The sequence below is a fragment of the Amblyraja radiata genome, chromosome 14 (genome assembly GCF_010909765.2).
Source record: "Amblyraja radiata isolate CabotCenter1 chromosome 14, sAmbRad1.1.pri, whole genome shotgun sequence".
Classification (NCBI taxonomy): Eukaryota; Metazoa; Chordata; class Chondrichthyes; order Rajiformes; family Rajidae; genus Amblyraja; species Amblyraja radiata.
In genome coordinates, this window is record NC_045969.1 from 8,706,957 (window position 1) to 8,728,706 (window position 21,750).

General features: G+C 42.4%; 1 protein-coding gene across 3 annotated transcripts in view; it reads right to left on the reverse strand.

Annotated features, from left to right (window-relative positions):
• Positions 1 to 4,820: 4,820 nt before the first annotated feature.
• Positions 4,821 to 21,750, reverse strand: part of hlcs (holocarboxylase synthetase) — a 101,021-nt gene continuing 84,091 nt past the window's right edge. For all 3 annotated transcript variants that reach the window (XM_033032443.1, XM_033032444.1, XM_033032446.1), the window contains 4 exons: positions 21,322 to 21,482; positions 19,780 to 19,894; positions 16,092 to 16,305; positions 4,821 to 7,032 (listed from right to left, as the gene is read on the reverse strand). In XM_033032443.1, the coding sequence (XP_032888334.1) occupies positions 6,858 to 7,032; positions 16,092 to 16,305; positions 19,780 to 19,894; positions 21,322 to 21,482 (665 nt within the window). In that variant the 3' untranslated portion in view covers positions 4,821 to 6,857. The remainder of the gene's footprint in view (positions 7,033 to 16,091; positions 16,306 to 19,779; positions 19,895 to 21,321; positions 21,483 to 21,750) is intronic.

The window sequence follows — 21,750 nt, forward strand, 5'->3', positions numbered from 1 at the left end:
GAAGCAGGTAGGGAGACTGACAAAAATTGACTGCATTTCGTTGTCTCTGTACTGTACACTGACATTTAAAGTTGAATCTGAATCTGAATCTGAAAGTCTCCAGAGGTTTCCGTTCAGGTTTCCTAAGTGGGACAGGGGCATAACCATTCATGGTCCAACACCACTTATTTTGCAAACAAATTTACCTTTTAATATTTTTTGTACATCCCATGGCTCAATTTCATCTAGTTTTCAAGGGTGAAAAACCAATGGATTTGCCTGTGAATGGTATTAATGTGTTTTTTTTCTCCTCTAACTAATGTCATTGTTTTTTTTCCTTTGGACATGAGATTTTGATAATCATCTTGAAACATACAGATTTGTGTGATGAATATTTTACTTATTTGCATTTTTCAGCCATATTAATAACCTGTGGTTTATTAAATTGTCGACCAGTATTAAACCATTATTGCATATCTTTATGCTTCGTAAAGAAACACAAGGTAGAATACATATTTTGACCAGCACCTGATGTTAAGACATTATCAATCTTTGAAGAATAACCATTTTATGATCACAAACATGCCTTCTATACAGTTGGATATAGCCATTTTGAACGGTAAAACATTCAAGCACAATAAATATAATATAATAATACATAAGTGCGTGGTATTGGAGGTAATTTATCAATACTGTTTGAGGTCTTTTAAGAGAGTAGAAATAAACAGGTAATTTTCAAGTCTAATGAAATGCTGGGGATTTAGCTGTTCAGTCTGGATAAAGGGATCAAATGTAATACATCCTTTTTGAGTAATTTTTTGAATAGTGAGAGATTAAAAGGTGTTTTAATCTGAGTATCCTGGATCTTGTACAAAGTCACCAAAAATGAGTCTGAAGGTGCAGCAAGTCATCAGAATTGCAAACACATGGGCCTTTATTACAACATTTCTGAAGCCTTGCCCCAGTTAAATAAAGTTCTGGTGAGACCACATCTGGAATAATGTGCACGGCGGGTCTGCTCTTCCTACCTAATGTACGATGCACTTGCAATGGGATTGCAGCAAATGTTCACCACATTGATTCCTGGGATGATGAGTTTGTTGTACCTGGCCAGAATAAGCTGCTTAGATCAGTCATGATCCTATCAAATGGCAGTGCCAGCTTGTGAGACAAGGTGACTGACTGCTGGTCCAACCTCCTTGTGTCTGAGAATAAATCTCTCCTTGTGAGTTTAGACACTCTCAATGAAATGTACAACATCCTTTTGGGACTTGATGGGAGAATGATATTTCACGTGGCTAGGCTGTCTATGAATAAGGAGTCACAGAGTCAAAATAAAGGGACAGCCATTTGGATAAAATAGGAAGTGTCTTCACCTCCAGAGCAGTGAATCTTTGGCACATTCTCCCCAACACCATCTCTCATTGGTTTATTTAATTTCCATTTTTACTTTTAGATACAGTATGGAAACAGGCCCTTTGACCCGCCGAGTTCACGCCAACCGCCAATCACTTGTACACACCAGATCAATGTTATCCCACTTTCACATCCACTCCCTACAAACTAGGGGTCATTTACAGAGGCCAATTATCCTACAAACCAGCAGGTCTATGGGATGTGGGAGGAAACAGGAGCATCCGGAGGAAGCCCACACAGTCACAGGGAGAACCAGCAAATTTCAGACAGCCAGCACATGAGGCCTAGTTCTCTGGTGCAGTGATGATGTAAGTCTACAAAAAGTAAGAGACTCATGGGTGTGGGGTTAGTGCAGGACAGTGGCATTGAGGTAAAATACTTGCCATGAACTAATCGAATGGTGGAATAGGCATGAGTGGCCAAATGGCCTACACCTGCTTCTATTTCTTATGCCATGTTCTTAGACAGAAATTGGATATAAATGTGTTTGTTCAGTAAAACTTAAAAGTGCTTCGAAGATGAAATGTTTCTAAGAGTTAACAATATTAAAGTGTACAGTATTTTACAGCTCAGATGTAAAGAAGAAACATATTTCTAATGACTTCATTTAGTTCCCTCCACCCCCAACATCTCCTTCAGGTCTGTTAAATAACATAACAGTAGGGTTCCTATGTTCTGTGTGGAAGGATTTGGTTGGATAGTGGGTAATGAAGCATATACAGGTCAGTGACAAATGATGTGTTTCAATGTAAAACTGCCTGCTGTCAAGACAATGAAAGGTCATGCACACAAGAAAGGAACCCATACATAGAGGAAACTAAGTTATTCCCACAAGTTCCACCTGTGCACTGACTTGTCCACACTTCATTAGCTTCCATCTGTTAGAGATTCAAACAGGAAATGAAATAATAATGCATTTTACATTGAAGAAAATTCTTATATTACAATTGTATCAGCATTTGTTTTTTGTTTAAAAACTGTCAAAATAAAATTGAGGAGGAGAAACAGTTGCTTTTCCCCAATTAGCTGAAACTATTAGGGCAGCCTCGCATACAACATTTTTCGTGACGCATTATCCTGTGGCAATTAATGTTTCTTTCTTTCCCCCATTATTTGTTCCTAATTTTTAAACTGGAGCCCGAAACTAATCAACGCCTTCATTTTGTTTTGTATAGTTTAGAGATACAGCCCGGCCAACTGAGTCCGCACTGACCAGCAATCCCCACACACTAACACCATCCTACACACACTAGAGACAATAAGCGAGTTCGGTATTTCAACTGCGCATGCCCAGGTCATAGGTCACTCGAGATAAACATTCTCGGCAGCTGAGCTGCTGAATGTATACAGACCTGCGTTTCATCCATAGTCAGGATCGAACCCGGGTCTCCGTCACTTCAAGCGCTGTTGAATTGGAATGTCCCCGCCCCCTCCCGAGTGTCCCATCCCTGCCGGGGTGATCCTGGACTAACGGGACACCAGCCCGGAGCAGTGGCGGCCCCAGACTTACAGCCAGCGTGGAGAAGAGCTAACTCCAGCTCAACCCTGCTCCAACTCCCGAGGAACTCGTTCCCCGACGGGCCGAGGTCCGTCAGCTGCACCTCTCGCCTTATCCAGTGGCTGCTGGTTAACCCCCTCGGTGCCGGCGAAAAAGCAGAGCACGAGTCATCAACGGGGATACACACAAAATGCTGCAGTAACTCAGCGGGTCAGGCAACATCTCTGCAGGAGGGTCTCGACCCGAAACGTCACCTATTTCTCCAAAGATGCTGCCAGGTTCAATCCTGATTACGGATAAAACGCAGATCTGTTCACACGCAGCAGCTCAGCTACCGAGAATGTTTCTCTGCCTGTCCAGTCTCTCCCCCTGTCTCCCACTCACATCTGCCCTCTCTTTCTCGCTGTTACACCCCGCTCTCCCGCTTCCTGGCACCCCCGTTCCTCAGATTAAATATATTTTTACACATAAATTATGAATAAAGATAAGAATGTTTACACAGTTTGTACAGCCAGCACTTCGGTCGCTTTTTCTTTATCGCGAATGCCCTTTGACAAATCCCATGATTCCTTGCGTTTTTCGGAATACCGAACTCGCTTATTTACATTTATACCAAGCCAATTAACCTACAAACCTGTACGTCTTTGGAGTGTGGGAGGAAACTGAACATTCTGGAAAGAAAAACCACACAGTTCTCAGGGAGAACATACAAACTCCGTACAGACAAGCACAGGTGGTCAGGATCGATCCCGGGGCTCTGGTGCGGTAAGGCAGTAGCTCTGCGTCTATGTCACCTTGCCGACACACATCTGAAGTGTAATAATTTAATTGTTGTCATCTAAGGGGAGAGCATCACCTATTCAAAAATAAATGGTGTTTGGTTGAAGGTATACCCATTCTTGCTCTTGCAAAATTTTATAATTCAGTGTCTGTACAAAGCCACTGAGATATGCACAGTAAACTTAGATGTTGCTTAGCATGTGTTTTGTCAGTTGCAAAGAAATATCAGTCATGGAAAAGTGTGCATCTCCCTTAATCATAAAACAGCCAATGATCACAAAAGAAAAAATTAAGGATAACAATCAGTGAACAGCTGTGAAGAATAAACTAAACAGTAATTTAGTTCCAAAAAATTAAGCACCAAAATTGTGTGGCAATTTAAAAAAATGGCCAATTGATCAACTGTTATGAATAGAGACGCAAGGAATTGCAGATGCTGATTTACAAAAAAGCCATAAATGCTGGAGTAACTCAGCAGTTAGTCATCATCTCTGAAGAAGGATCCCGACTCAAAATGTCGCCTATGTTCTGAAGAAGGGTCCCAACCTGAAACGTCACTTATCCATGTTCTCCGGTGAGTTGAGTTACTCCAGCACTTTGTGTCCTTTTGTATAAACCAATATCTGCAGTGCCTTGTTTCTACATCTCCAAAGGATGCTGCCTGACCCACAGAGATACTACAGAACTGTTAAAAATATCTGTTGGTCTCTAACTGTACAAAAGAATGACCATCTCATGAGAAGAACATTATATAGAAACCTAAAACAAATATCCAGGAAAGTTAAACTTGCCTACACAATTGATTTTTTTTGTGAATGGAAGGCTTACACATTTTCCAGTGGAAACTACATGAGAGACCCATTTTTTGAGAATGTTCTTGTGTACTTATCAGCTGAGTTCCATCATCGGAGTTCCATCATCCTGGCGAGAGGGCCTGAGCATCGGGCCACCCGTAGCGGCGACTGCGGAGGGCTGGGGAGGCCCCGAACAAGGGTGTACATCAAAGAACATCAACGAGGAGGATGACTGAACTTTGGGCTTTCCCTCACAGTAGGAAACGTTGATTCCGCTGTGCAGGGGATGTTTATGTTAAAATACTATTGTGTTTTGTTCTTTTTTATTCGTATGGCTGTATGGTGACCCCAAATTTCACTGTACCAATTGGTGCATGTGACAATAAATGTCTCTTGTCTCTTGTCTTGTCTTGAGTTAGCAGAACAGCATGAACCCAAACTTTGGGGGAAGAGTTAACACGTGAGTCAAATTGGTCACTTAAAGCATTTCACAGACACTGAGAAATCAGGAGTCTGAGGAAGGGTCTCGACCCGAAACATCACCCATTTCTCACCAGAGATGCTGCCTGTCCTGCTGAGTTACTCCAGCATGTTATGTCTACCTGAGAAATCATCTCCAGGTCAGTTATAAAAAATCGATTTATTTTTGTATAAACATCAAAAATAACACATTAAATTAACTTCAGAAGTAATTTTTCTATCAAACAAGTTAAAACCAAGACCTGTATTTTCAACATGTTACATATTTTACATATGAACATAGAAAAGATAACATTTCAATTGGAATATTTCCTTGTTGAATAAATACTAGTTTTTGTTTTTGAGGTTATTATTTTTCATTGAAAACTCAAAAATAATCATTCAGTGCAAACTTGTAGGAGTGTTTCCATGTTGAAGTAAAATTCTGAATGAAAGTCCTACCAAAACGATATCAACATAAGTTTCTATTATGCGCAATCAGGACAAGAAAATCTTGTTATAAAAACTTCCTAGCCTGTACTAACAAAGACTCTGAATATACAAGCTGCAATCAGCTGTATAAAGGCACAGTTATTGCTGTAATGATGGTATTCATCTACCTGTTGTGAGGAAAACATTAGGATAAATCATCAAGTATCAGACCACAGATGTGAATGAAGTGGGCAGCATATCTGAAGAGATTGGTGGGAAATTCCTGCTCAGAGCTCATTCCCATAAAACCTGCCAGATGTTCTCGGTGATCAGTACTCTTGTGTAATTTGCTCATTGGGTTTAGACTGATATTTGCCTGTTCAGACGTCAGTAGTGGCCTTCAGGCAGGTCCTGAGGAGTAGTTGCAAATAGGTAGAGCATTTAGAGGTTTACCAACCTGTTATGTAGCTACAAGTAAGAATTTCATTGTTCCATTGTTGGTACATACTGCAATTAAAAGGTTTTGACTCTCACATCAAAATAAGGGATAAATAGATAATTCTCTGCTGCGCTGAGAGCTAGGATTTTAAGTTAGGAGGTTGTGATGCTAGAAAAACAGTCAATCAGAGCATGTGTAAGTAAGAGGGTATTTCTTAATGCACCCCTGCATTAATCTTTCTTTATTGAAAACTGTCGCTAGTAATGTTTGGGTACCTTCTTGGTCTTAGTGTAGGGGATATCATTGAAACTTACTGAATAATGAAAGGCCCAGATAGAGTGGATGTGGAGAGGATGTTTCCACTAGTAAGAGAGGCTAAGACCAGTAGGGCACACTCAGTATAAAAGGACGCACCTTTACAATGGAGAGGAGGAGGAATTTATTTAGACAGAGGGTGGTGAATCTGTGGAATTTATTGCCACAGGCAGTATTGGAGGCCAAGTCATTGAGTATTTTAAAATCGGAGATCGATAGGTTTTTAATTTGTAAGAGTGTCAAGGGTTAAGGGGAGAAGGCAGGAGAATGGGGTTGAGAGGGAAAAATAGATTAGCCATGATCGAATGGCAAGCATACTAGATGGGCTGAATGGCCTTATTCTGCTCATATGTCTTATGGTTTTATGATGATATGAACCCTCAGGCACAGGAGATTACTTGTGAAATTGGTCCTATTTCCCTCCCATTTGAAGTGAAACAAGATACAATTTTTGGTTTTATTTACTTTACAAAACATAAAGATTGCTTCCTGTATGTGGGACAACTTTTACAAGCATCTTAACTAACTTTTTACCTGAACATATTTTACCAATACCCAAACCTCAGCAACTTTATATTCCCTCTGGCAAAAGACTGACCTCTCCATTACCAAGCAGAGTGCCCTGAAACGTCTGAAATTATGGCACTGCTGGTATAAAAGACTCACAGCATAAGTGAATTAAAAGGAACATATAATCTATCCAGCTGTTTTGGGACAGCAAATGCTCCACACATCCTGGTCCACTCTAATGCTGCTTGGTGATGATAAGATTACGAAGCATGTCAAACGAGTTCCCGTCAGGTTGCACTGTAACAATATTATTATCACCTTCCTGAAACACCTGAAGGAAGCCAGAATCATCCAGCCCAATAATCCACGCTGCAGGACCGTCCTCCTTCCATAATCGCACCTGTGTGCCACTTTAAAAAACAAACAGCAATTAGTAAAACCATCAAAGATCCGCATGTCTGCTGCAGACAATAATATCACAGTCTAAATCATTCAATCAGATGAATTCCTTTCCCATTCTGTAATATTTGGAGGGAAATTCTTACAAAATTCTTAAGGTGTTGGACAGGCTAGATGCAGGAAGATTGTTCCCGATGTTGGGGAAGTCCAGGACAAGGGGTCACAGTTTAAGGATAAAGGGGAAATCCTTTAGGACCGAGATGAGAAAAACATTTTTCACACAGAGAGTGGTGAATCTCTGGAACTCTCTGCCACAGAAGGTAGTTGAGGCCAGTTCATTGGCTATATTTAAGAGGGAGTTAGATGTGGCCCTTGTGGCTAAAGGGATCAGGGGGTATGGAGAGAAGGCAGGTACAGGATACTGAGTTGGATGATCAGCCATGATCACATTGAATTGCGGTGTAAGCTCAAAGGGCCGAATGGCCTACTCCTGCACCTATTTTCTATGTATCTATGTTTCTATGAAATGAGTAATAGAGTCACCGAGTAATACAACATGGCAACAGGCGCTTCGGCCCAACTTGCCCACACCGGCCAACATTAGAACCACCTACCCGCGTTTGGTCCATGTCCCTTTAAACCTGTCCTATCCATGTACCTGTCTAACTGTTTCTTAAACTTTAGGATAGTCCAGCCTCAACTACCTCCTCTGGCAGCTTGTTCCATTCACCCACCACCCTTTGTGTGTAAAAATTACCCCTCAGATTCACATTAAATCTTTTCCCCTTCACCTTAAACCTATGTTCTCGATTCACTTACTCTGGGCAAGAGACTCTGTGTATCTACCCCATCTATTCCTCTCATGATTTTATACACCTCTATAAGATCGCTCCTCATTCTCTTGCACTCCAAGGATTAGAGGCCCAGCCTACTCAACCTCTCCCTTAAGCTAAGACCTTGCAAAATTCTCGTAGTAGTGGGCTATATTATTGCTAGCTAGGTTCCGCACTGTCTAATTCCCTTAATAAATCACCACCTCGCCAATGCACTCCCTTTCTTAAAATCTATGGCTGAATCTTCCAACCCACCAAGTGATAGTTACAGGAGTTTATTTCCATTCAGAATGTAGTTGGATCAGTGTAGTTGCTTGGCATTTGCTGAAGGGCCAATCTTCTTCCTGCTGTCAAATTGGACCACTTGATGCTGGGAGCTTAACAACTAAGCCATGTGTCAATGAGTAGACTCCCTTCTAGATTCGACAGAGATTTTAACCTTACACCTGGTTGGGTGGGTGGCAAGAGGCTGAAGGAAGAGCATCTCTGGCTCAGTCAAGGATCTGGCGAGCTGGCGAGTATGGATGGGCGTGGTTGAACTTTGTCAAAGGCTTATTGAAAATGCAAGTATACCACATCTTCTGATTCTACCTTATCTATTTTAGCAGTTATATCCTTAAGAACACATGATCTGTCAGACATGATTTCCATTTCATAAATCCACGCCGACTGTCTAATTCCATTGATATTTTCTTAGTATCCTGTTCTCACATCATTTAAAATGGACTCGTATTTTTCTCCACTATTGACTTTTGACTAATTGACACGTAGTTCCCTTTTCACACTCTCCCTTTATTTTTAATAACCACTAAAAACCTCAGTCTTCGGGGTAGCACCTGTTTTAGTGTTCTCTATGAACCTTGTGTAAGTCAGGAGTATTGCTATTTTACATATTTCCGCATCACCAAACCATCCACGCAAAATGCCAGCAACACACCTCTGACCTGCCATGCTTTATCCATCCCCCACTCCCAGGGAGCGTTCCGACCCAAAACGTCACCCATCCATGTTCTCCAGGGATGCTGCCTAATCTCCTGAGTTGCCACACTTTGTGTCTTTCCTAAATTATGGCCTGTGGTCTTGGTGTTCTGACCTTAAAATAGGCCTCCAAGGCTGAAATGCTTAGGCACTCCTGATCTATACCGACAGAGCCAAATCAGCTATTTGATTCTACACGCCCCATGTCAGCTGCTTTGCAATGAGGACGGGAATGAGTGAAAGCTATTTTATTGAACAAAATAAAAAAGGAAAATTTAGGAAGTGAAAATAAAAGATAAACTGGATTCCAAACCAGCCCTGCATCATCTCCAGCCTAATTCACACCAACAGGTCAGTCAGACCATCTATTGTTGCTTCACATATACTAACTACAATTTCAATGACTGGATTAATTAGCTTTTAAAATAGGAAGGTTCAGAGTGCACAGCAAAGAAAAAAAGAATAAATCATTTGGTGCTTGTAGGCTCATTTACTCAGGCAGCTCTGTTCTCAACTGGTCACAAGAATTAATTTGGATGCAAATTTGTCAGCTCGTCAGCTAAACCACTGCGCTGCTGTCTGCTGAATTCACGCAGTGCCGTACCAACTGCAGGTAACTGGAAATGTTCAAATATCCTTGTATCATTTCTCAATCTTCACAGAAATTCTAAACGTTGCAGTCACTATGCATTACATTCACAGAAGTCCCATTGTGTTCCCGCACCGTACATCGAGGACAACATTGATTATTACATTCCAAAGCTGAAGAAAAGCCCAACCAGCAAACCGAGTTGCTTGGCAAGCAGATTTTCTGAGTAGATATCCAAGACTATATAAGGATATTTTGTGGGTCTTTTGAGGCATTGAAAGCTTGTAAAAATCTTCCTAACGTATATGGATTATGATGTAAAAATCAGATGCCAAAGGAAAACAAAATGAAATAAAACTGCAAGCATGTTTTTTAAAACGGTAAGACACATTGCCACCTCACAATTTCCCCTTGGCCTGTCTTTCCGCTGGATTGAAATTCAATACAAAACAAACTTAGTTTTATTTTCAGTTCCAACATCTGAATCTTTCCCTATTAAATCAAGTGTTTGCTTTCAACGTGAGTGCAGCCCAATGTTGTTTCTTCAGCACTCACTGTCCTTGGTCTCTAGTAAAATGCACTGCCAAATCATACTTTGTTCAGGCAGCTTTTCAATGTGGTCTTTGCAAACAGCTTACTCCAACATAGAACTGGTCGCCTTTTGTAGGGGACAGGAATTTCAAACAACACTGGGAGCATCTGTGTGCAAAGGCAGACCATGGACGTGAGCGGCTCGAAAGCCCTACTTTGTGCAATTCGTTCTTCAAATATTCTGCCCCGACCTCTGTTGCCAGTGTAAAACTTCAATGAGGCAGAGAAATGAAGAGAGGCAGTAAGGCAGATGGAATGGGAGGGAGATTCTGAAGGGATCAACTGAGGAAGCTAATCATATTACTTCACAGTGGTTGGTTTGAGATGTAGAAAGTTGTATTGAAGAGATTTTTTTTTAATCCAGAAAATGATCCTCGCCATAACGCTTGCCTAGAAAGTAGTTTCCTCCAGCCCCAGTTTCTTCACTATGTTAAAGTTTCAGAAACACACATCAGACCTGGATAGCTTGAATGTGGAGAGGATTTTGCCACTAGTGGGAGAGTCCAGGACCAGAGGCCATAGCCTCAGAATAAAAGAACGTACCTTTAGAAACGAGATGAGAAATAATTTCTTCAGTCGGAGGGTGGTGAATCTGTAGAATTAATTGCCACAGACCGCTGTTGGGGCCAAGTCAATGGATTGTTAAAAGGAAGTAATTGACAGATTCTTGCTTCGTAAGGGTGTCAGGGGTTATGCAGAGAAGGCAGAAGAATAGGGTTGACTGGGAATAGATAGAACAGCCATGATAGCATGGCAGAGTGGACTTGATGGGTGGAATGGCCAAATTCTTAGAGCCTATGAAACTGGGCTTAATTATCTGTTTTTAGATGACAAATGAGCCCCTGCATCCTAAAATGTCAACCAGGCTGCACATGTGTCTTTATGGATCAAATCATTAAATCAGAACATGAAGATGTTACCATACATAACAATGATCTGAAGCCACCCCCGTCGCCACTTCACACAGCTGAACATGGGTTCGGCAGTGGGAGAAGAACACATACCTGTGAGAAGATGGTCATTCTCTACTTAAAGTTAAGTCACAGATTGCCTCTGCTTGTTGGTGCGATTCTACAAGTGTCTGGTGCTTTGTACAGGTGTAAAGTTGGAAGCACCTGCATGGTATAGACTGGCAGGTGATGAAGGACATTTCACTCACTTTTTGGCTTTTGTGCAAACCAGTTGCTTCTAAACACAGGTGTAATAGCAGACGTTCCCCTAAAGAAAAATGCGGCGTGACTGGAAAAATGAGCAGAACAAGCTGTGGACAGTTGGAGGAGGCAAGAACAAAGAGAAAGATAAAGGGCCACATGAATTGTAGTTGAGGCCAGTTCATTGGCTATATTTAAGAGGGAGTTAGATGTGGCCCTTGTGGCTAAAGGGATTAGGGGGTATGGAGAGAAGGCAGGTACAGGATACTGAGTTGGATGATCAGCCATGATCATATTGAATGGCGGTGCAGGCTTGAAGGGCCGAATGGCCTACCCCTGCACCTAGTTTCTATGTTTCTATGAACTCACTTCGCAGGAAGCAATTTCTGACCTTCAGCATGGAGCAGCAGTTGTGAATTAATGATTGTGCCAAGGAAGCATCCCCGCCCACCATCATTACACCATGAAATTATCAGTTCATGTTTAGACTGCGCCCATGTACAGTTAAACTTGGAATGCATTTCCAGCAGTAATTCCCTACTTCTTTACAGATTGCCTCATCTCTGACATAACCTTCATAGGCAGCACAGTGGCGCAGCGGTAGAATTGCTGCCTTACAGCACCAGAGATCCATATTCGATCCCGACTACGGGTGCTGTCAATACGGAATTTGTACGTTCTCTCGGTGAGCACATGGATTTTTTTCTGGGTGCTCCAGGTTTCCTCCCACATTCCAAAGACTTAGAAGTTTGTAGGTTAATTGGCTTCTGTAAATTTCCCCCGAGTGTGTAGGATGCAAAAGTGGGACAACATGGAACTAGTATACAGGTGATCTTTGGTAGCGAGGTCTTGGTGGGCTGAAGGGCTAGTTTCTACAATGTATCTCTAAACTAAATCAATGATCAGACAACAACTCGAAGAATTTTTATGAAATTATTGTCTGTAAAACACTCTGAAAATTATGCTTTGTTGTACGAGGTGAGCATTTAATGAGATACTGAATTGTGCCAAGTAATTTATCTTCTATGAGAAAACTAATTTTACATCTATAATTCTCTCTAACAAATATTTCAACATGTAATGCATATTAAAGTAGTTACCTTTAATTAAAAAAGTTCCTGGTGTTTCAGCTTCTATCTTAATCTCTTGTTCAAATCTTTATTTTACATTCTAAGCTAAGCTAATATCTAAGCTATTAATTACAAATTATGATTTTTATGTTCAGGTTTGCAGTGTAAGAATTTGTCACAATGATTGACTGTGTTGCCAATTACATCACTATAGCTTTGTGCAAGGCACTGGAGAATTTGATGGCTCTGGGCCCATACTCACTGGTGTTTTGAAGGACGAGTGGAGAATCTCATTTAAATAGAATAGAATAGAATAGAATAGCCTTTTATTGTCATCCAGACCGAAGTCTGAACGAAATTTAAGCAGTCTTACATATAATACAATACAATAAAAAACAACAATAAACACATATTAACATCCACCACAGTGAGTCCACCCAACATCTCCTCACTGTGATGGAGGCAAAAGTCTTAGGGCTGCAGTCTCTTCCCTCCTCTTCTCCTTCTGCGCTGAGGCGATACCCCCCGGGCGATGTTAAAACCTGTCCTCGCGGCTCAAACACCGCGGCCCGGGGTAGTCGAAGCTGCCGCTCACCAGACCTGCTGACGCAGCCGCTGGCCCGCGGCCGAACCCCCGGTCTCAGGCCACCGCCGCCAGAACTGCCGTCCCAGCCCCCGGAGCCGTCCCAGCCCCCCGAGCCGGATCGCCCTCACGTGAGTACTGCCACCGTCTCAGCCTCGCGCCAGGCCGCCGCTCCTCCCTCGGGCCAGGCCGCCCCGACCGGGCACCGCTCCTCCCTCAGGCTGGGCCGCCCCGACCGGGCACCGCTCCTCCCTCAGGCTGGGCCGCCCCGACTGGGCGCCGCTCCTCCCTCAGGCTGGGCCGCCCCGACCGGGCACCGCTCCTCCCTCAGGCTGGGCCGCCCCGACCGGGCACCGCTCCTCCCTCAGGCTGGGCCGCCCCGACCGGGCACCGCTCCTCCCTCAGGCTGGGCCGCCCCGACCGGGCACCGCTCCTCCCTCAGGCTGGGAACGCCGTACCTCCCCGAGCTCGGCTACTCCGACGGGAGCACCGTTCCTTCCTCGGGCCGGCCGTCACAGCCCCTCACGAAAGCCCTGTTCCAGCCCCGAGCCGGGCCGCCCTCACGGGAGCGAGCTCAGTGCGAGTCCTGGCGGGCTCTGCCTCCTGAGCCTCGAGGTCGCCAGCTCCGCCATTAGGCCTCAGCGCAGACGGAGGCAGAGAAGGGGAATACGACAAAAAAGTCGCATTCCCCCGCAGGGAGTGACAGCAAGCCCCGTTTCAACCCCCCCCCCCCCCAAAACACAACTAAAAACCAAAACTAGACTAACCAAAACGAAAATAAACAACCCAAAAAACACAAAACAAACAGGACTGCCGGAGAGCCGCTGCAGCCAGAGCCGCGCCGCCACTAGCCAAACAATGAAGGGCCTGGGTAGAGTGGACGTGAAAAGGATGTTTCCAGTAATGGGAGAGTCTAGAATTAGAGGGCACAGCCTCAGAATAAAGGACGTACCTTTAGAATGGAGACGAGAAGGAATCTCTTTAGCTAGAGGGCGGTGAACCTGTGGAATTCAGTGTCCAAGGCCAAGTCATTGGGTATTTTTAAAGCAGAGAATGATTGGTTCTTGATTAGTAAGGGCGTCAAAAGTGATAGTGAGAAGGCAAGAGAATAGAGTTGGCTGGGAAAAATAGATTAGCCATGATTGAATAACAGAGTAGACTTGATGGGTCCAATGACCTAATCTGCTCCAATGTCTTATGAGGTCTATTCAGGTCTTAAATGATGCCTCACTGCAAACCAACATTGCAACAGAGGGGTCATCAGTGCACAGCACATTAGTTTTCAATGAAATTAGCTGCAGATGCTGCTATTTCTCAGCTAAATGCAATTCTCAAATGTGAAAGCAAAGTCCACGTATAGGATTTGTGCTGCAATAAGGATATCTTCATAAAAATCTGCAGCCATAGTTGAGAGCTCAGAGCAGAAGCATTGCTCTGTCTCTCGTGGATAATGGTTACACAGGAAGTTACTAATCACTCGAGAAACTGACAGTTCTCAGTGTCGGTAATAAGGAAGGAAGGCGTTAATCTATGAAGGGTTTTTGACTTGAAACATTCACCTTGTCTCTCTCACTGTGCTGCCAATCTACTGAGCATTTCCAGCACTTTGTTTTTATTTTACTTTCTCAGCATCTGCAGCTTTTCAATTCTCAGTGTCGGAAATACTTAGTGTACTGTGCTTGCAAAAGTGGTTGTGGACGTGAAGTCTATTTCGCAAGCGATTTTTTTTAAAGCGGCAAAAGGCAGGGAAAAAATACACTAGCTGAAGGGAACTGAAACAGGACATAAGAACAGGAACACAACCGTTTAGAAATACTGCCGCCATTTCAGATTTGCAATGAAACAGAAGTACATGGTCAGAAAACTGACCACAGTGCACCAGAGTCAAGCAGTTCAAAAACCATTTCTGCAAGAAGAAATTACATTGATGAATTTCTGGCATGAAAGCAAAATGGCTGATGCTACCAAATTCCAAAGAAGGACACATTGTGCTGAAGTAACTCAGCGGGTCAGGCAGCATCGCTGGAGAAAAAGGTACTGGTGATGTTTTGGGTGGAGATCCTACTGAAATTACGTCTTCAGTCTGAAGAAGGGTCCCAACCCAAAACATCACCAGTCCTTTTTCCTCCAGATATGTTGCCTGACCTGCTGAATTACTCCAGCACTTTGTGTCTATATTTAATTCAAACCAGCATCTGCAGTTCTTTGTTTCTGCCACCAAATTCTATGCTGATATACGCATATTTCATCAAGTTATAATCATGTTCTTAATATTAATAAACTGTAGTAATTAATTATTGGTTAATGGTGCTTGTATCAAGATGGCAAGAAGTATTTTCTTGACTTCATATAACTCAAGTCTACTAAAGGATTTGGCACGAGACTCATAGCAGCACTAAAACTGCAGTTCTGCATGTGCTTTGGAAAGAACTACATTGAATCTCCAGGAGGATGAGATTAATCTGTGAAATTAGCTTTGGACTAATGGACTTCAAAGGCATGGCAGCAGAGGGTTGCATGGGGAATTATGCGAACCTGACGAGGGAATCACATTATGAGCACAGGGTGAATCATTCAGGGAAGTGCTCAGTCAAAATTCCAGAGATGCAGAACTACTTCGCAAAGATTATTATGTTTCATGGCAGGCAAAGTTAATTTTCAATCTCATAACACTAAAAATTAACAACATCGATGGAATTTCTTGGCCAATGTTTTGGAAATTGTCCTGATCTTGGGAATTCGTCTGAAAGAGCTCATTTAAGTTGGAAGAAAAGCGTTTTGACAGACAAACAGACATCTATAAAGAATAGCATAATGTAATAAAAAGGATAGGCTCACACTAGTCTATATTCAACAATCGAAATATCAAGGAACCTCCTTGCCCGAGGTCATCTGCTGCCGGCCCTAAGTTGTCAAGATTTTTTTGCATTCAGTTGTATTTCTCCACTCTCCCGACTACAATCAGTCTGAAGAAGGGTCCCGACCCAAAACGTTACCTATCCATTTGCTACCTGGTCCGGAGTTACTCCAGCATTTTGTGCCTATCTTTATCTGTAAAGAATAACTGACCAACATGCTTTTAAAAGCATAATCACCCTATTAATAACCACGATCTCCCTTTGCACATCAAACCAGGACAGTGCATAGAGGAGGCTCCAGCGATCACCCTATTATTTTCAATTACATGTCTTCTATTGCAAGCAAGATACAATGGAATTGGATCCATTCTAGAGAATGCATACTTGCATTTTCTACAATTGGTTGATTTAACTAACCTGTGCACCCATCTCTTATAATAAAGTGGCAAAACTCCATTTGCCCCTTCGGTTTGGAAAGTGCTGATCAGATTTTCAAGGACCGTGACCGTTCTAGCCATCAACTGGTCTGTTCGCAGCAGCTGCAGATGTGTTCCGTGCACTTTGTTATGTTGTTGAATTATATCATTGATGCATATAGTTGGGTTACTGTTAGTTACGTTGAATCCACAGCCTTTTGAAGAAAAGTTAGCAAAGATCACAATTTGTTTCAGAATATGAAGTGGCAATCATGCTTAAGCGGATAAATATTATTTAGCAGTAATAATACTGGTTGTTACTGTTTCAGTAACTGCTAGCTTACTGTAACACATAGAAACATAGAAAATAGGTGCAGGAGTAGGCCATTCGGCCCTTCGAGCCTGCACCGCCATTCAATATGATCATGGCTGATCATCCAACTCAGTATCCTGTACCTGCCTTCTCTCCATACCCCCTGATCCCTTTAGCCACAAGGGCCACATCTAACTCCCTCTTAAATATAGACAATGAACAGGCCTCAACTACTTTCTGTGGCAGAGAATTCCACAGATTCACCACTCTCTGTGTGAAAAAAACGTTTCTCATCTCGGTCCTAAAAGACTTCCCCCTTATCCTTAAACTGTGACCCCTTGTTCTGGACTTCCCCAACATCGGGAACAATCTTCTTGCATCTAGCCTGGCCAACTCCTTAAGAATTTTGTAAGCTTCTATAAGATCCCCCCTCAATCTTCTAAATTCTAGCGAGTACAAGCCGAGTCTATCTAGTCTTTCTTCATATGAAAGTCCTGCCATCCCAGGAATCAGTCTGGTGAACCTTCTCTGCACTCCCTCTATGGCAAGAATGTATTTTTTCAGATTAGGAGACCAAAACTGTACGCAATACTCCAGGTGTGGTCTCACCAAGGCCCTGTACAACTGCAGTAGAACCTCCCTGCTCCTATACTAGAACCTTTTGCTATGAATGCTAACATACCATTCGCTTTTTTCACTGCCTGCTGCACCTGCATGCCTACTTTCAATGACTGGTGTACCATGACACCCAGGTCTCATTGCATCTCTCTTTTTCCTAATCGGCCACCATTCAGGTAATAGTCTACTTTCCTGTTCTTGCCACCAAAGTGGATAACCTCACATTTATCCGCATTATACTGCATCTGCCATGCATTTTCCCACTCACCCAACATATCCAAGCCACCTTGCAGCCTCCTAGCATCCTCCTCACAGCTAACACAGCCCCCCAGCTTTGTGTCATCCGCAAACTTGGAGATGTTGCATTCAATTCCCTCGTCCAAATCATTAATATATATTGTAAATAGCTGGGGTCCCAGCACTGAGCCTTGCGGTACACCACTAGTCGCTGCCTGCCATTCTGAAAAGGATCAGTTTACTACTACTCTTTGCTTCCTGTCTGCCAGCCAGTTCTCTATCCACATCAATACTGAATCCCCAATACCGTGTGCTTTAAGTTTGCATACTAATCTCTTATGTGGGACCTTGTCGAAAGCCTTCTGAAAGTCCAGATATAACTCTAATAGGTAAACATGGAAACATAGGTGCATAAGTAGGCCTGCATTTTCCCCATATCCTTTGATTCCTTTAGCACTAAGAGCTACTGTAAATCTAGCTCCCTCTTGAAAACATCCAGCTAATTGGCCTCCACTGCCTTTTGTGGCATAGAATTCCACAAATTCACAACTCTCTGGGTGAAAAAGGTCTTCCTCATCTCAGTCCTAAATGGCCTACCATTCGTAAACGGTGACCCCTGGTTCTGGACCCCCCAACATCCGGAACATTTTTCCTGCATCTAGCCTGTCCAATTCTGTAAGGATTGGACAGTTGGATAGTTATATGGATGGGAAAGGAATGGAGGGTTATGGTCTGAGCGCAGGTATATGGGACTAGGGGAGATTATGTGTTCGGCACGGACTAGAAGGGTCGAGATGGCCTGTTTCCGTGCTGTAATTGTTATATGGTTATATGGTTATATGATCTTACATGTTTCTAGAAGAGCTCCTCGCATCCTTCTAAATTCCAGTGAATACATGCCCAGTCGACCCATTCTTTCATCATATGTCAGTCCCACCATCCTGGGAATTAACCTGGTGAACCTAAACTGCACTCCCTCAATAGCAATAATGTTGTTGCTCAAATTAGGAGACCAAAATTGCACACAAAAAGTTGTGGTCTCACCAGCAAATGCAATTGGACCTCCTTGCTCCTAAACTCAAATCCTCTCGCAATGAAAGCCATTCTTAGCTTTCTTCACTGCCTGCTGTACCTGCAAGTTTACTTTCAGTGACTGATGTACAAGCACACCCAGGTCTCGTTGCACCTCCACTTTTCCAAATTTGACACTATTCAGATAACAAACTGCCTTCCTGTTCTTGCCACCAAAGTGGATAACCTCACATTCATCCACATTATATTGCATCTGCCATGCATCTGTCCATTCACCCAACCTATCCGAATCACCGTGCAGCCTCATAGCATCCTCCTTGCAGCTCACAACGTCACCCAGCTTTGAGTCATCTGCAAACTTGGAGATATCACGTGTAATTCCCTTGTCTAAATCGTTAATATATATATTGTAAATAACTGGGTCCCAGCACCGAGCCTTGCGGCACCCCACGAGTCCCTGCCTGCCATTCTGAAAAGGACCCGTTAATTCCTACTCTTTGCTTCCTGTCTGCCAACCAGTTCTCAATCCATGTCAATACCCTACCCCCAATACCATGTGCTCTAATTTTGCACACTAATCTCCTGTGTGGGACCTTGTCAAAGGCTTTTTGAAAGTCCAGATACACCACATCCACTGGCTTTCTCTTATCCATTCTACTTGTTACATCCTCAAAAAATTTCAGAAGTTTGGACAAGCATGATTTCCCCTTCATAAATCCATGCTGACTTTGACCGATCCTGTCACTGCTTTCTAAATGCACTGCTTTATTATCTTTAATAATCGACTCCAGCATCTTCCCCACTACCGATGTAAGGATAACTGGTCTATAATTCCCCATTTTCTCTCTCCTTTCTTAAAAAGTGGGGTTATATTGGCTACCCTCCAGTCCACAGGAACTGATCCAGAGTCGAGAGAACATTGGAAAATTATCACCAATGCATCCGCGATTTCTAGGGCCACCTACTTGAGTACTTTGGGATGCAGACCATCAGACCCTGGGGATTTATCTCAGTGAAGACAGAACCAAAGTACTTGTTTAACTGTTCTACCATTTCTTTGTTTCCCCATTATAAATTCACCTGTCTCTGACTGTAAGGGACCTAAATTTGTCTTCAATTTGAGATTCGCACTAAGGTTTTATGAATGGTCCATTGTTATATTTCTTTTCAATTTCCAAACAACATTCCCTCGCTCGTTTTACTATAAATAAACATATTATCAATGACAGAAAGAAGAACATTTTCTACTGTTATTTGTTCAATTTATAGCATATCCTTTGTAGAATTATCTGAATCACAAAAAATATCGAAAACACAAATTTATTCTCTAGAAGCATACCACTTCTGAAATAGTCAACTGATTTATATTCATTAAGAATTAAAAACGTTTAAAACGACATGAGTGGCAAACAAATGCAAGTTTAGTGAAACGACTTAGTTTTTAAAGAACATAAACTCTTCTCTCTTCATATTTCGATCTTGTACATACCAACAAGCATGTGAAAAGTTGTTCCCATCAAAGTAGAATTGACCAGGACACCACCCAGCTTCATGAGATTACTGAAGTAAATGTCATTTGGCCATTTAACCTTCAAGTCAATGTCCTAAACAAATGTGCATTACACAATATGTTAGTTTTTCATTAACAGAATACAATGCCGAAATAACAAACCAAGAAATAAAATATTAAATTTTAAAACGTGTAATTAAATACACCTCTGCAGATGCTCATGGCAATAATTTGAATTCAGGATGAAACCATCTAACCGCAACTATAATTATTAACCCTTCAAATTCTTGATAAAACGTTCCTTCCTTTCCCATCTTGCTTGATGTTGGCAATCATAAGATCATAAAAGATAGGAAAAGAATTAGAACATTCAGCCCATCAAGTTGACTCTGCCATTCAATCATGGCTGATCTATCTCTCCCTCCTAACCCCATTCTCCTGCCTTCTCCCCATAACCTCTGACACCTCTACTAATCAAGAATCTATCTATCTCAACCTTAAAAATATCCACTGACTTTGCCTCCACAGCCTTCTGTGGCAAAGAATTCCACAGATTCTCCACCTGCTGACTAAAGAAATTCCTCCTCCTCTCCTTCCTAAAAGAATGTCCTTTAATTTTGAGGCTTTGACCTCTAGTCCTAGACTCTCCCTCTAGTGGAAACATCCTCTCCACATCCACTCTCTCCAAGCCTATCACTATTCTGTATGTTTCAATGAGGTCCCCTCTCATTCTTCTAAACTCCAGCGAGTAGAGGCCCAGTGCCGTCAACGTATGTTAACTCATCGTATGTTAACCTGCTCATTCCTGGGATCATTCCAGTAAAATTCTTCTGGACCCTCTCCAGAGCCAGCATATCCTTCCTCAGATATGTTGCCCAACAATGCTCACAATTCAATTCAATATGATGTTGAAAAATAATGGGCGAGCTGGGTCATGCTGACAAATAGATTTCTCTATTATTTTGTTACATCAGCCTGGATCTTATTAAATAGAGGTTCAGTCTCAAAGTGCCATGTAAATTTCCCCAATTTTTCGCATGATGTTCATATAGTACTCTTCCACTGTTCTCCATTTTATACTGTTCATCTTCACTTCCCATTTTCTTATCTCTCTCCAATTCCATTTTCTTCCCAGCTTTCACATCTCACCGTGATTGATGTATCCAACATTTCCCCCAGCATTGTGCATATCTACCTCATCTCCCCTTCCATTTAACCTTCCCTCCAATTCCTTACCAACCTCCTCCTCCTATCTACCTTTCCTCATTCACTTCCTCTTCTCCCATTCCCTTTAATTTCCCTACTTTGCCATCTCCCTCCTCCGCTCCCTATGCTTTCTTACCTTCTCCATTCACCATCCACAATACATCAGACTTCCCACCTCTCCCCCCTGTGAATACAATTATCTCCCTCTCTTTATCTCTACTTGATTTGAATGTTCCATTGAACTGCAAGGGATATTTCTACAAGAAACTAAACATGGAACTTTTACATTGTGAAATAGCCGTAGGTTTAACAAACCTCATAACCTGGAATGGATAAGACAGACTCCACAGCAGCCAGTGCAACTAAATGCTGTAGGAATGAAATGTTCTGTCCAAGCTGAGAGTTCAATTGAATCCGAACTTGGATTGTGAACATGGCGCTGCCAATGGGACTAATCCATATATTTTGTCCACGACCTGAAAGATAAACCCAAATCACTATTAAAATAGATGCATCTAAAACATTTTGAGACAGGCCGGGCATATAAATATTCTGCATTTAAAATTGATCCTTTCATCGGTTTGACCCAAATCTGAATTCATCCCAAGATATTGGAATTCAATTTTCCCATTCTTTCGACATAACCATCCTTCTTGTCAGTGTTAACCCTTTCATTTGTGCTCTTTCCTGAGTAAGATAACTGTACATTAAAGCCAAACTAAAATCTTAAGTGCATTTCTAATG